This window comes from Cibotium barometz, chromosome 21, assembly GCF_041138505.1.
Source record: "Cibotium barometz isolate CiBa-2024 chromosome 21, ASM4113850v1, whole genome shotgun sequence".
NCBI lineage: Eukaryota > Viridiplantae > Streptophyta > Polypodiopsida > Cyatheales > Cibotiaceae > Cibotium > Cibotium barometz.
The window spans coordinates 10868335-10883757 of NC_141066.1; the positions used below are offsets into that span (position 1 = coordinate 10868335).

Consider the following 15423-nt stretch of genomic DNA (forward strand, 5'->3'; position numbering starts at 1 on the left):
AGGTTCTTGGGTGGCGAGCGTCGCGGACTACATGGTAGGGAAATCCTTTTTGGGTTTTACAAGCTTCTTTCGGAAGTTTCGAAATTATGCCAATGTAGCTACACCATTGACTCAACTCATAAAGGGGGTGAAAAATAGGGGCACAAATAGTCCTCCAATTATTTGGAATGAAGTCCTTAACAAAAGCTTCTTCCAGGTTTTGAAAGAGTTGGTGACTATGGCACCTAAGTTGCATTTAGTGGATCCTAACAAACCGTTTGTGGTCGAGATGGCCACTAGTGATTTTGCCATAGGGGCAGCTCTTTTCCAGGATGGTCAGCATGTTGTCTTTCTGAGCAATCTTCACGCAAGAGGAGTTGCTTGCAATCATCCATGCCTTGAAGAAGTAGAGACGTTATCTCTAGAGTTCCAAGTTTGTTGTGCGGACTGCTCGTCATTCCTTAAAATACATTTGTGACCAAGGAGATTTGTGCGACCGCAAAGCGAGGTGAGTTGAACTCATGCGAGAGTTTGATCTTGAGATACAATATCGCAAGCCGTCTAGCAATCGAGTTGCAAATGCTCTTACTCGGATTTCCGAGGTTAATGCCTTGTTGATAGCTAAGATATCGACTGACTCTATCTTTCTCTTTAGGGACCTTGCCAAGGAGATTGTTTCTTTGGAAAGATTTGGGAGTTCATTTAGACTAGTGGCAGCTCAAGAGATCAGGCAGGTCTAGATACCCAGATGAGCCGTGCTGAAGAGAAGGTAGTTCAACAGTATTCCACTTGCAATGGATTGTTAATGTGAAAAGATAAAAGCTGCACGCCAGATGTCGATGATTAGTGAAGGAGAATTTTCTTGGAGTGTCGTGATGCTCAGAATGAAGGGCACACAGGCGTTCACAAAACTTGTGTTACTCAAGCGATATTTCTATTGGCCACAAATGCAATCCTATGTGGAGGATTATGTACAGAAGTGTAATCAGTGCCAAGGCAAGATGGTTTACTTCATCCTCTAGAGATACCGGAAGCCAAATGGTATGTCAGTGGATTTTATCGTTGGGTTACCTCGAATGAATCAGAGACATGAAGCTATCTGGGTGGCCATAGATAGACTAACCAAGATGGCCAAGTTTCTGACAACATGGTCTAAAAGTAAGAGTCATGAGTTGGCTACTTCGTAGAATAATTATACACGCTTTATGGTTTGCATGAGGGAGGAAATAGTCATTAATCGCGACGCTAAGTTTACTGCGGCATTTTCGCGAGCAGTATTCGCTAACTTAGAAACTAAGAGTATTTGCTAACTTAGAAACTAAGTGAAGTATGTCTTCCACTAACCATCCGGAGAGTGATGGTCAAGCTGAGCGTTATAGTCTAACTTTGGAAGATATGCTACAGGCCCTTGTTTCAAAAGGGCAGTTAGAGTGGAAAAGGTACCTTCCACAACTTGAATTTGTGTACAACAATAATAAGCATTCAGCCACAAGTTTTAGTCCTTTTATGCCTCTATACTATTTTCAACCTCAGTCACCAATTGCTCTAGGATTGGGTAAAATCCAAGATCGGCACGCGAGAGATTTCTTGCACAATATGCAAGAGATGCTTAACCTTGCTAGGAAGCATGTTACGTCCAAGACAAGTGCACACAAGTGCACACTAGCATGAGGTCAAGTTGGAGGCCAGACATGGGGCGCCTAGTGGGAAGATATCCCTAACATGGGAAAAGACTTATAAGCGGAGGCATAGTTCTAAGTAATTATAGGGTTAAAAGCTTATGAAATCACTAGGGCTAGTAATAAAGCCCACTTGCCTATATAACTAAATATAGGTTTCATACTCAAGACTTTTTGCACCACGATCTTTTCTCGAAGATCACCACCAAGTTGTCTCATCACGAACTTGGCACCTCAAGGCCTCCAACTGGGACCTTACATCAACAAGATCTGTATGTGCAGTACCAACAGTCTCTCTTGCATATGCCCTCGCTTCCTCAACAGCAGTATGAGAAGTTCCAACAGATCCCTCGGCATGTGCCCTCTCGTGCTCAAGAGGTTCTCTTCTATATCCTCAGACAAGATTCTTTACGCCCAAAAATCGTCCTTTCTCAAGCAAAGAAAGAAACCTTCGCTCTAATACCAATGTCATAGGCGGGCACATGAATACAAAAACTAGTAGCCCAAATCACAACATACATTCAACATCCATCACAACATGAGCATGAATCAATACATCTGTCACAGGCATCTTAAACATATACATCCTGAAACCACATAAGATAATCTTGCACATGACACATCACTAGGGGCTGAAGTTGGGACAGCACCCCCCCCCCACTAGGTATCTTTATTACCAACAGAATATTCTCTTGTACAACATGCAGGTGCCTGGGAGCTCCACTCCACTGCCAGCACCAAATCTATCCAAATCTATGAAAAAACAATGAAATATAAGCTCTCGGTCACCAACTAGAGCACAACAGTCACCAATTGCTCAAGAAAGCAAACCCTCGGTCACCAACCAGGGTAAAGTAGTCAACAACTGCTCTTCAAAGGAAGCAGGCCCTCGGTCACCAACCAGGGCATAGCAGTCACCAGTTGCTCTTCAAAGAAAGCAAGCCCTCGATCGCCAACCAGGGCCAAAGCAATCACCTCTGCCTTTTAGTGAAACCAAGCCCTCGGTCACCAACCAGGGCAAAACATTCACCAATTGTTTCCTTGATTTCATGGCTGTCCACTGTCCACATGATTGTGTAAACCAACAGCACCAAACAGGCCCAAAACAGCACTTAATCGTTTAGCAGCCAGAGAGAAGGGTTCAAGCCAGGCACAAGCTATATCAAATCCGACTCAAGAAACCCTTGATATTCTTCAAAATCATGCTGTAAATCAGCACACCCAGCTTGTAGAGGAGCAAGGGAAACTGTCGACCAGCCCTATAGTACCTGTGTGCAGCTCAACTGGCTTCCTGTGGCTTGCATATAACTCGGCCAACACAGTAGATGTGTATGCGGTCGACCAGCCATCTGGCATCAACAGGGGCAGTTAGCCAGCTTCAAAGCTCTTCTTCTTGCTGTCCAACAGCCCTATGCCCCTTTTGGCTGCCCTGACTCGTTCAGCACACACTCTCCCAGAAAAGCAACTCGTGTACCATAAAAATAACTCATCATGCACTTTTAGCAACTCGTGGGCTTTTGGTCCAGTGCCCAGGTTCCCAACACTCATAACTGGTCCCGGTTCATTAATAAAGTCCAGCCCGATGTGAACTCTCTTATAATTTATAAGTTTGTCCACCCAAAACTTTAATGAGTATGAACCTGCAACCATAAATTTTAGTAGACAAAGGAAATAATAATTAAATAAGGTTGAGTACCTGTAAAAAACAGGTGTGCACACACGTGTCCACGGAATGTCCAAGCGTCCCCGATGCCCATGGATGTTCACAAGCAAAATATCAAGTAATGTCAAGGCAAACAAAACAAGTCACACATGCAAGTGCATTTCACATGCAAATGCTTGTGGGCAATCATTTGGATTAAATCTCCCAACTTGCCATCTTGTACACCAAAACAGTCGCGACCATGGGCACTACCCATGCTGGATCCAAATACTGTACTCACTAGAGCAACATGAGCCCAGTTAACTCACTAGGGTCACCAACCCTTCCATGAGTTCACATACTCGCTAAACAGAGTCACCAACTCTTTCATGAGTTTACAGTCTCACTAAGGTCACCAACCCTTGCATGAGTGCATAAATTCAGTAGTTTAAGTCACCAACTCTTCTGACTGACTTAGAGTCACCAACTCCAATCACTCATTAGAGTCACCAACTCTTGTATGAGTGAATCCATCATGCTCCAGGAAATCCTTCCGCATGTCACATATCTCTGGAGGATTGTGACATCCCCCTTAGCTTTTAACCGCAACTGAAAAGCGTGCATATATGCAGTAAGGAGATCCATGTACTCCTTAAAATATTCTTCATCAACTCACTTTGCATCAAGTGCTGGGTAGCTTTTGAATTTAACCAGACATCTATGAACAAGCTTGCCACAAGGCGCTTTTCATTCTTTGTGAAAGACAATGTGCTCAAGCTACAGGATTTCTTCCAATTCATCAATCTCAAGTTGGTCCTCCACTACCAATCCCACGAGATCAAAACCAACATATGTTTTCAAGAGACTCGCATGGAAGGCATTATGTATCAGCCAAAGATCTAGTAACACCAATCGAAAAGCTACCTCATTGATCTTCTTCAAGATCTAAAATGGTCCATAATACCTGCAAGATAGCTTGGGATACATTTTCTCTTTGCATTGTCTTCTTACGGAGGCGAGCTTTTTGGAATTTCAATAAAACCCAATCACCCTCCTTAAATTGCAACTATTTCCGATGTTTATCTACAGCTTTCATATGCTTTTCCTTGGATCTCTGTATGGCTATTCTAACCTGTGAAAAGGCAGTAACGAGATCCCTGCATTCCTAACAAAACATCATAGCTTATGTGAAAGGAGCAACCATAAAGCTCTCATGATCATGATAGCCTTGTATGTGAATGCGGAGCTTGCCAATAATTGGCGTTACATTCACTCTTGTACCCTTAAAAGCTCCATCTGCATCCATTTGAGTGCCATAATCTAATACATCCAACCCTGTGGCATGGTTAGTTAGTACGAAAGGTACGGTACGGTACGGTACGATAAAATACGGTACTAATTGGTACCTTAAAATTTTTTGAGGTACGGTACGATATTAGTACGTTTTTTTAAAAAAAATACTTCCTAAACTTAAAAATTGTAGACAAGAAGTTACAAAATAGTAGAACCATGAACATAATGTCATCATGCCATTAGAGTACAAAATTGCTACAAAAGGATAGGCCAAAAACTCATGGCATGGGCGACCGCCAACATGCGTACATACATGATACAGTATACTACATTATACATACTACAATACATCATCGATGGGCTAGAAGGAGATAGATGCCCAATGCCTAGAGAGCTATAACATATCAAAAGTCTACATCATCACCAACATCTGCATGATCATCAACATGATCACTACTAGAGTGTCCATCAAGAGAGTTCTCTAAAGAGGACTCTTCGAAGGTGGACGAGACACTCTGGAGATCATTCTCGCTAAGTAGGTTGCCATCATCATCAAACAAGGGCTCTCTAGGCAGTGGGGTATCATCATGAGGGGGCAATGGAAGCTCACTATAGAGCTCCATGAAGATTGCCTCCTCCTCCTCATCAGGCAATATAATCGCTTGCCTAATATGGCAATGGCAAGTGCACACGCTCCTGACAAACAGCTTCCTAGAGGCTGCAAAGGGCGATTAATGGCTCTCTAGAAGACTAAAATTGCTCCATGCAACAACAAAAACAACACCACCACCGCCCCCCCCAAAAAAAAAAAAAAAAAAAAATCGTACGGTATCGTACGAATCCGTACGGTACCGTACCATACATCAAGTACGTACGATTTCAGTCGTACGACGTACGGAACTAAGCCTGCCCTGTGGTGGCAACTATTTGCACAGAAATGAAATTGTCTGTCGTAGATACATCATCAAAAAGGAATAGTGTAGGTTGATCTTTCAACTATCCCCATGCTTCACATATGAGTCTCTCAGCTGAAGTATGTCCAATGTTTCCCAGTACATCCGGCACAGCATTTACAAGGCTGTCCATCCTTTTTCTGGTAACCAGCCCTCTTCTTACCCTTGAAAGAATCTGAAATTGGCTTAGATTTGTCCTATTTTACGTGTAACTTTTCAGCTACAGAAGCCGCATGCGTTAACTGCTAAAGAGTTTGATTTGGATACACTTCAAGACTCTCTTGAATGATCGGATGCGTCAGATAGTGTCATGAAGGGAGTTACTTTCAACAATACCTTCCAATATTTAGCAATGTAAGTCTGCACCGACTCCCCATCTTCCTGTTTCAGCCAATCCCATTCTTTACGCACATTTTTAGCAAAGTTTAGTGATAAGAATTAATCATAAAACTAAATTTTACATTCAACCCATGTGCGGGAAGCACTATGATCCAAAAGTTTGGCCATCCACCAATCACTAGCCGTCTCTTTTAGATGCATACCCACATGCCTCAATTTAGACTTCTCCGAGAAGTCTTCGTTGCAAAAAGCAATCTAAAATTGCCAAATAAAAGCAAGAGCTTTGGTAATTACCATCTTCCCAAAGAAATTCTCAAAGTTGATGTCCTTATCCATTGACTTGAACTCTTTGGCTTTCTTCTTTGAGTGAGATCTACCACGCTCATCAGTTTTAGCATTAGGGGATTCATGTCGAGCTCTCTTTCCACTATCCCTAGCGGTACTCATAGATCGAGTGGAATCAGCATGATGAAAACACTCTCGGCGTGGAACAATATGATGAGGATGAGATAGGGCCTCTTCTGAATCACCGGAATCTGCATGTGCTCCCAAGCGAGAACCCTTCTTCCGCCGAAGTCCTCGGATACATCCTTTTGTCCTCTTAGATAAGACATGGCCAATTCACGACGATCTTTATATCCCATCTCTACTACCATGGCCTCAAAGGCTACATCATCTGGAGAAATTTTCTTTTTCGTACTCAAGACTTTTTACACATCAGGATCTTTTCTCAAAGATTGCCACTGAATTGTCTCATAATGATATCGCCTAACTTGGCGCCTCAAGGCCTCCAACTTAGAATATTACATCAACAAGATCTGTATGTGTAATACCAACAGTCTCTCCTGTATATGCCCTCTCTTCCTCAAGAAGAGTATGAGCAGTTCCAACAAATCCCCAGCATGTGCCCTCTCCTGCTCAAGAGGCTCAGCTTGAGTGCTCATGTTATCTCTTCTGTATGCTTAGGCCAAATTCTGTATGCCCAATAATCATCCTTCTCAAGCACAGAAAGAAACCTTCGCTCCGATACCAATGTCATAGGGGGGGATGTGAATAGAAAAACCAGTGGCCCAAACCACAACATACATTCAACATCCATCACAACATGAGCATGAATCAATACATCTGTCACACAGGCATCCTAAACATATACAGCCATACAGTAGATGCGTACGCAGTCAACCAGCCATCTGGCATCGACAAGGGTAGTCAGTAACTTCAAAGCTCTTCTTCTTGCTGTCCAACAGCCCTAAGCTTCTCAAAGAAGAAGTCGACCCGCCCCTTTTGGCTGCCCTGACTTGTTCAGCACACTCTCTCCCAGAAAAGCAACTCATGTACCATAAAAATAACTCCTCATCCACTTTTAGCAACTTGTGGGCTTTTGGTCTAGTGCCCAGGTGCCCAACACTCATAACTAGTCCCGGTTCATTAATAAAGTCCAGCCCAATGTGAACTGTCTTATAATTTATAAGTTTGTCCGCCCAAACTTTAATGAGTATGAACCTACAACCATAAATTTTAGTAGACAAAGGAAATAATAATTAAATAAGGTTGAGTGTGCACACTTGCCACCTGCAAAACAAATAAAATCACCACCTTAGTCCCAAACAGGTGTGCACACACGCGTCCACGTGATGTCCAGGCATCCCCAATATCCATGGACATTCACAGACAGGTAAAATCTCAAGCAATGTCCAGGAAAAATAACAAGTCACACGTGCAAGTGCATTTCACAGGCAAATGCTTGTGGGCAATGATTTTGATTAAATCTCCCAACTTGCCAACTTGTACACCAAAACAGTCGTGACTATGGGCACTACCCATGCTGGATCCAAATACTATACTCACTAGAGCAACTGCCCTTGCATGAGCCCAATTAACTCACTAGGGCCACCAACCCTTCCATAAGTTCACAAACTTACTGAACTCTTTCATGCAATGCAATTTTCTTTTTTACTTGATAATTTATTTTGAAGAAACACGCATGCCCTTTTAAAACCCTTCACAGGTCCATGATGGAAGGGAATGACTTTTGGGCAGGCATTCCTGGATGCATTCTCCTACAGTATTTTTGTGTCACTAAGGTCATTCAGCATGCCTGTCTTTTGGAGCACCGAGCAGCATTCCCTCACCACTATGTGTGAGCTATCAAGGAAAGGGGCACCCTCAATTAAAGCTAGAAACATAAACCTTCTTGTAGCGTTGATGAAATGGAAGCTGTTTTGCCGCTGAAGTATTGCTGCGAGCTGTTGGCCTTTGCATGAAATTCCTCTAGCTATGAACACCATACTTGCTAACAAAAATTGAATACAAAAAAGATGAGATGGCCAATTTGAAGAGGAATGCCCAAGTGAGGTTAAGTGTCTGGCCTAAGGGTTAAGTTGGCCATATAGCAGCCACTGGGCAAGGGAGGATTTAGTCAAGCATGTGATTAGAAACCCAATTCTAGTGGACTTGAGGGAAGATAATACACGTGAGATTGGGTCAAGACTGGGAAGTGAATGGATGGAAGCAAGAAGCCCTCTGCTGTTTACATGCATATACAAATCAAACATAGAGACAGGACCACACTCTAGTTAATCAAAAGTGCATGCAAAAAAACTTCCAATGATAGAAGAACATTACTTGTGCCTGAAGTTGCTGGTGAAGCTGAGCATGGTGTTGTAACTGCTGAAAATGACTCTGCCAATGGAAATATAAGAAATTAGAGAACAATATATCAGCACACTTGGCTCAAATATAGGTCACTAGTTTATAAAGAAGCCAAACAGCATACCAAAGTCAAACAATCTCAATTCGCTACATGGTTGATAGAAACAAATGAACTTCTCACAGTATGATTAATGTGTGAGAAAACACACACACACACACACACACACATAACCAAAATTTACCTTTAAAATGTATGCCACAGATTAAAGAAGGCTTATAGTCCACGATAAGCTTAAAAATTAAGTGTAGAGGGTTTGAGTAAACTCTCTGAATTTTTTTTTTTCGAGAAAAGATCCTTTCATTAGTTATAAAAAAAAGCCCACTGGGCTACAAAACCCCTCTCCTGCTCATAAGAAGGCAGAGCAGAGATCCAATCAAGGCAGCTAGGGAGACTCTCTTTAGGTGAGAGGCTGTATCATACAATAGGAGGGGGGAAAATCCAAACATGTAGTGCCAGCGGGGGGTACCCGCGTGTAGAGTATAGAAAGGGCCGCTGCGCCAAGTGGTGTGGAAGGCCTGGCGCCGCAAGATCGCTCGATCCGAGTCGCCCCGGCGGATGCGGTCATACTATCCTCGCAGGGTGTGAACCAACTCTTGCCGGATAGCCCGAACAGTCTCTGCTGGTGGCTCCAGTCTCCCCTCAAAGGCCCTGAAACAACGGGGTGAACCATATGGTGAGGCTGCTGAGGAGCTCCCATCGTATATCCCTCTCCTGTGTCCAGCCGGTTGTCAAGAAATCCGGTGCGAGAAATCCGGTGAAGGAACAAGGCAAGGCTCGCCCCCAATGAATCTGATGGCCTGGCTGTCCTGCTCCGTCTTGTATCCCAGAGCTGGCCCTGACGAAGTCGACCAAGCAACGGCTCCCCACGTATACATGCCCTCTGGAGAGAGGGGGGCCAAAATGCGCAGCCTCAGCAAAATCTGCTACGCCTGTGGACAGTCCCATAGGCAATGTCTCTGTGTCTCCAATGGGTGGCCGCATCGGACGCAGGCCGGCGGGAGGCCACTGTAGACAAGCCAGGTGCCAACTGCAGAGCCCCTGTGGGCAACCAGCCACTGGAAAGCCGAGATCGTGCGTGCCTGTCTACTAGCCCAGAGCCTGGTCCAAAAATCCTCCAGGAACTCCTGTGAGAGTCCCTGAAGCCACCAATGCTCCGATGCAGCTGGAAAGACCGTCCTCCTCGCAGTCAAAATATGCCTCCCCAAACGAATAGTGTATTGGAAAAAGGTGATCTCTATGGCCTCGGGGGACGCATAAGGATCATGCCACTCGTACTCGCCAGGGTCCCACTGGAGCCGGGCCAAGCTGAGTTAGGGATAGACTAACGGGCGGGCATCCAAGTATGGACGGGCGGGTGCCCAAGTGTGGACGCCCGATGATCGGCCAAGAGCCTTTAAAAGGGTAGCCAAGGTTAGTTATTGGGATATAGAGAGTCTCGCGAGTTTGTGAGAGCTCTATGGTCTTGGAGCTTGGATCTAGTGCAGACGTGCACCTACTTTACGCAACCGAGGCTGGCAGCAATCTCGAGGCCCGCGAGGGTAGCTTTGTGGCGGTATGGGACGTCGCGAGGAGGAGATTGGTCGGTACGTCAACCTAGTTAGCTCAGCTCGTGGCTCGGTGGGGACAGCCAAGTTTGTGGGCTTGCCCACGGCTATCATGGTTGGGAGGTGAGTCAGGCCTGCACCCCCTTGTTGTTTATTCGTTTATTTGCAAGATTCGAGTCTCGTACCAGGAACGATCACGAGGAGATCCGGTGGGGATTTGACGGTACGCCACTGTCAAATCCCCACAGGATCTCCTCGTGATCGTTCCTGGTACGAGACTCGAATCCTGCAAATAAACGAATAAGCAACAAGCTGAGCTAACTAGGTTGACGTACCGACCAATCTCCTCCTCGTGACGTCCCATACCGCCACGAAGCTACCCTCGCGGGCCTCGAGATTGCTGCCAGCCTCGGTTGCGTAAAGCAGGTGCACGTCTGCACTAGATCCAAGCTCCAAGACCATAGAGCTCTCACAAACTCGCGAGACTCTCTATATCCCAATAACTAACCTTGGCTACCCTTTTAAAGGCTCTTGGCCGGTCATCGGGCGTCCACACTTGGGCGCCCGCTCGTCCATACTTGGGTGCCTGCCCGTTAGTCTATCCCTAACTCAGCTCGTCAATCAGCGTGCCTAGCTCCAAGCTTCCCCAAACCTTGAAGCTAGTCTTGCGTGCGTGTAGCACACGATAGATACACACTGTGCACATGACATAAACTCGCGAGACTCTCTATATCCCAATAACTAACCTTGGCCACCCTTTTATAGGCTCTTGGCCGGTCATCGGGCGTCCACACTTGGGCGCCTGCCCGTCCATACCTGCGTGCCCGCCCGTTAGTCTATCCCTAACTCAGCTCGTCAATCAGCCTGCCTAGCTCCAAGCTTCCCCAAACCTTGAAGCTAGTCTTGCGTGCGTGTAGCACACAGTAGATCTCCACTTGCCCTCTTCACGATGTCAACCCAAGAATCAGAGTTGGAGCCCCTTGTGGAACGCAAAGGCTTGCCGGCTACGGAAGATACCGATGCCGATCTTTTTGACGATTATGTGTCAAAATCAGATTTCCAAGAGTTCAAAGTAGCTCTCGAAGCTTCTTCGTCGGAACATCAGGCACAAATCGCAGCCCAGATGCAAGCTTTGCAAAACTCCATCGCTCTTTTGACCACTACCCTCTCTACTCTATCGGGTATGGATACCTTGGCTTTTGCTTTGGGCCCCCACATTACTCCAGAACCGTTCGGAGGCGAGCAAAAGCAACGCACCAAGGAGATCGTGGACACTTGGCTACATAAGTGGCAAGTTCACTTTCAGTTTCATCCATATGATGATGGAAAAAAGATCCAGTTAGCAGCAAGTTTCCTCTCCGGCAAAGCTTTGCTTTGGTGGAAGGACTCAACCCTAAGCCAACAACTTGGTCACAATTCGAAGATATCTTCAAGAAGGAATTCCTCAAGAAAGAGGATGATTATGATGTTGTTGCCCGGTTTTCAGCTTTGACCATGACCTCGCAGCACCTCACTTATGAGGTCTACCTCCAGAAGTTTAGGGACTTGCAGATGAAAGCTACAAAGATGGATCCCACTACTCTTTTGGGGTTCTTCGTAGCTGGTTTACCACACTCATACCGTTTACAGGTTAAAAATAACAAATGCAAAACATTGGACGAGGCATTTCATTCAGCTCGTATCTATGATGATGCAATGGTCTCTTCCAAGTCGAAACCCGTTACCGAGCAGGGGAACAAGCATAAAAGAAAGTTCTCCGCACCTATGGCTAACACGACTGAAGGAAAGTCTTCGGACCAACCTTCGAAGAATTCAAGTTCGACACCAGCAAAGAAGAAACGACTCCTTAGGGCTTTAAAGCTCAAGAAGGAAGGACGTTGTTTTATCTGCGAAGAAAAAGGACACATGCGTAACGAGTGCTCGAAGCAAAAGGGTGCAAAGACAAACGCAGGACCCAAGCCAAAGGCAGCTAACCAGTTTTCTTTGACAGGTACGTCAATTACTATACTTTCTCGCCCTAGTACTATTTCTGATTGTCTGTTCAATTCTAAAGTATTTGGCTTGCATGATCTTCTCCGAGTTTATGGAGAAGTGAATGGCCATAGGATTCACATTCTTCTAGACCCTGGCAACTCACACAACTTTGTTAACTACAAACTTGTGCAGAAATTGAGTCTTGATACGACACCCAGCGATCATACCTATGAGGTACGCCTACCTGCGGGAAGGCAAGTATGGGATCGAAAGGTGAAGATGCTTCCAATCCAGATTCAGGACTACAAAGATACTCTGGAATGCTATGTTATGCACCTAGAAAATGAAGACTTGTTATTAGGGATTGAGTGGTTTAAGACTCTTCAAGTCCAGATAGATTGGTCTAGTCATATTTTTTCTTTTCAACATAGGGACACCCAATATAGTATTTTAGGTGATTGTATTCATCCCTCTCAGGAACCTCTTGTAAATACAATTGATTTTGGAAATATAATGGATTCTTCTTTGTATACCGCTTTCCATTGTGTATTGATTCCACTTTCTTCCTTTCTCATCCCTTCCTTGGATGTAAATGAATTAAGTGTGTTTGAAAGCAAAGAATTACAGAAGATACTTGATTCGTTTCAAGACGTATTTCCTAAGGAACTGCCATCGGGTTTACCACCTGAACGGGCAATAGATCATCGTATTGACTTGATCCCTGGTGCTCATCCTGTCAGTATTCCACCTTACAGGATGAGCCAAGCTGAGGAAGATGAGTTGGCTAAACAACTCGAAGATTATTTGAGGATGGGCCAGATCCGTCCAAGTAAATCACCTTGGGGTACACCTGTGTTGCTTAGGAGAAAGAAGGACAATACCTGGAGAATGTGTATAGATTACAAGAGATTGAACAAGCTGACCATTAAGAACCGTTATCCTCTCCCTAGATCAGATGACCTGATTGACCGGTTAGCAGGAGCAACATATTTCACGAAGATAGATTTACGTACCGGCTATCACCAGATACGTATTCATGAAAGACATGTCGAAAGAACCGCCTTTCGGACTAGGTATAGCCATTACGAGTTTCTCGTATTACCTTTTGGATTAACCAATGCTCCAGCCACTTTCCATCAAATGATGAACGATCTTTTTCGTGAACATTTGGGAAAATTTGTGGTGGTGTTCTTGGATGATATTTTGATATATAGCCGTACTCTTGAGGATCATGTCAGACACCTCATGATTGTCTTATCTATTTTAAGACAGAATCGACTATATGCTAAGTTAAGTAAATGTGAGTTTTTTATGACAGACATCATTTACTTGGGACACAAGATCACTCGAGATGGATTGAGCATTGACTTTGACCGAGTTCAGAAGGTTCTAGACTGGCCTATACCGCGAACAGTGAAACAACTTCGTTCTTTTCTCGGTTTTGTAGTTTTTCTTCGGAAATCTATGCAGGAGTACTCTCAGCTCACACTACGGATGACCGACTTATTGAAAGGTCGTGGTGGACGTAAGTCAAATCAGCCTATCACTTGGAATAACGATTTGGATATGGCCTTCAGACTTTTGAAAGATAAAGTCAAGGAAGCATCTATCTTAGCATTATCTGATCCTAGTCGGCCTTATGTTCTTGAAACTGATGCCAGTGACTATGCTATCGGGGCTGCTCTATTTCAAGATGGTAGACCGGTTGCTTTTGAAAGTAAAAAGCTAGACGACACTCGATCTCGTTAGCTTTATGCTGTGATTCATGCTCTCAAGGTTTGGAGACATTATTTATATGGCTCCAAGTTTGTGGTATTGACTGATCATCAGTCAATCAAGTATGTGTGTGATGCGGATGATTTGAGAGGAAGGAAAGCTCGTTGGGCGGAGTTAATGCAAGATTTTGATTTTGAGATCCGTTATCGGAAAGGGTCCATGAATAGTGTTGCATATGCGCTTAGTCGAATTAGAGAGGTGAATTCTTTGTCGTTCACCGAGATTTCTACTGACTTATTTCAGTCATTGAGAGAGCTTTGCAGGACTGATAGTTATTTTGGTCCATTTTGGCAGAAGATCCAGGACGGAAGCTCATTGATTGACCAAGACTCAATGACTAAGCAGTCTACCATTCAGGCTGCAGAGGCCAGTGGATGATTCGGAATGGTTTACTATTCCGTAATGACAAAATTTGTGTACCACAGATCCCGGACATTAGGTCCAAGATTCTTAAGGAGTGTCACGACGCCCCTTCTGCTAAACACCCTGGGATACATAGGACACTATCGTTAGTGAAACACACTTTTTTTTGGCCAAAGATGAAAGGGTATGTAGAAGATTATGTTCTCAAGTGTCAGGCAAATAAAGCTGAACGCTTTAGACAGGCTGGGTTATTGCATCCTTTGCAAATCCCACGTAATAAATGGGACAGTATTTCCATGAATTTTATTACCGGATTGCCAAAAACACATCAAGGCCACGATTCTACGATTCTATTTGGGTTGTGGTGGATCGCTTGACAAAAATATCTAGATTTTTACCAACCCGGGAAACTATTACAGCTACGCAATTAGCACGGCAGTTTATCGAGCAATTGTTTAGACTGTACGGGTTACCGCAGGACATAGTCAGTGATAGGGACTTTAAGTTTACGAGTGATTTTTGGAAACTTGTTTTTGAGAGGTTGGAAACAACTTTGAATTTGAGTTCCTCTGATCATCCTCAATCTGATGGCCAGACTGAAAGAGTGAATCAGATTTTGGAGGATATGCTTCGAGCATATGTATCCCAAAGACAGAGTTCATGGGAGGATTATCTTCCTATGTTAGAATTTGCATATAATAGTACTAAGCATACGAGTACAGGTTTTAGTCCTTTCATGCTTATGTATGGTTTTCAACCTAGATCACCTGTTACAGTAGGATTCTCAGGACTTCAGCATGATGTAGCACGTAATTGTTTGCAAGATATGCAGGAAATGTTACAAGTTGCAAAGGAATCTATTAGAAGTGCTCAAGACCATAGCAGCTATAAAACGCGTATTTTATAAAAAATACTCGACGGGACGTTTTTTTGGATAAAAAACGTCCTTTTGAAAAAAAACGTGAGGTTTTTTTTTAATTAAAAAATTTGCCAGGCTAACGTTTAACGTTATGCCTGGGCTTTTTTGTGATCCGCATGCGCTCTGGTGCTTCCCGAACCTGCACGCCCAAGTTCACGTTCGCTTCCTCGCTGCCGCCCCCCTTCCTCCGATACGGTACCCGGTACGTTACTCTCTCTCTCTCTCTCTCTCTCTCTCTCTCCCCCCATT

The 15423-nt window shown here is 44.3% G+C and overlaps 1 protein-coding gene across 2 annotated transcripts in view; it reads right to left on the reverse strand.

The window, feature by feature from the left end:
• Positions 1–15423, reverse strand: part of MED8 (mediator subunit 8) — a 122220-nt gene that overhangs the window by 22717 nt on the left and 84080 nt on the right. For both annotated transcript variants that reach the window (XM_086815372.1, XM_086815371.1), the window contains exon 8: positions 8511–8567. In XM_086815372.1, the coding sequence (XP_086671498.1) occupies positions 8511–8567 (57 nt within the window). The remainder of the gene's footprint in view (positions 1–8510; positions 8568–15423) is intronic.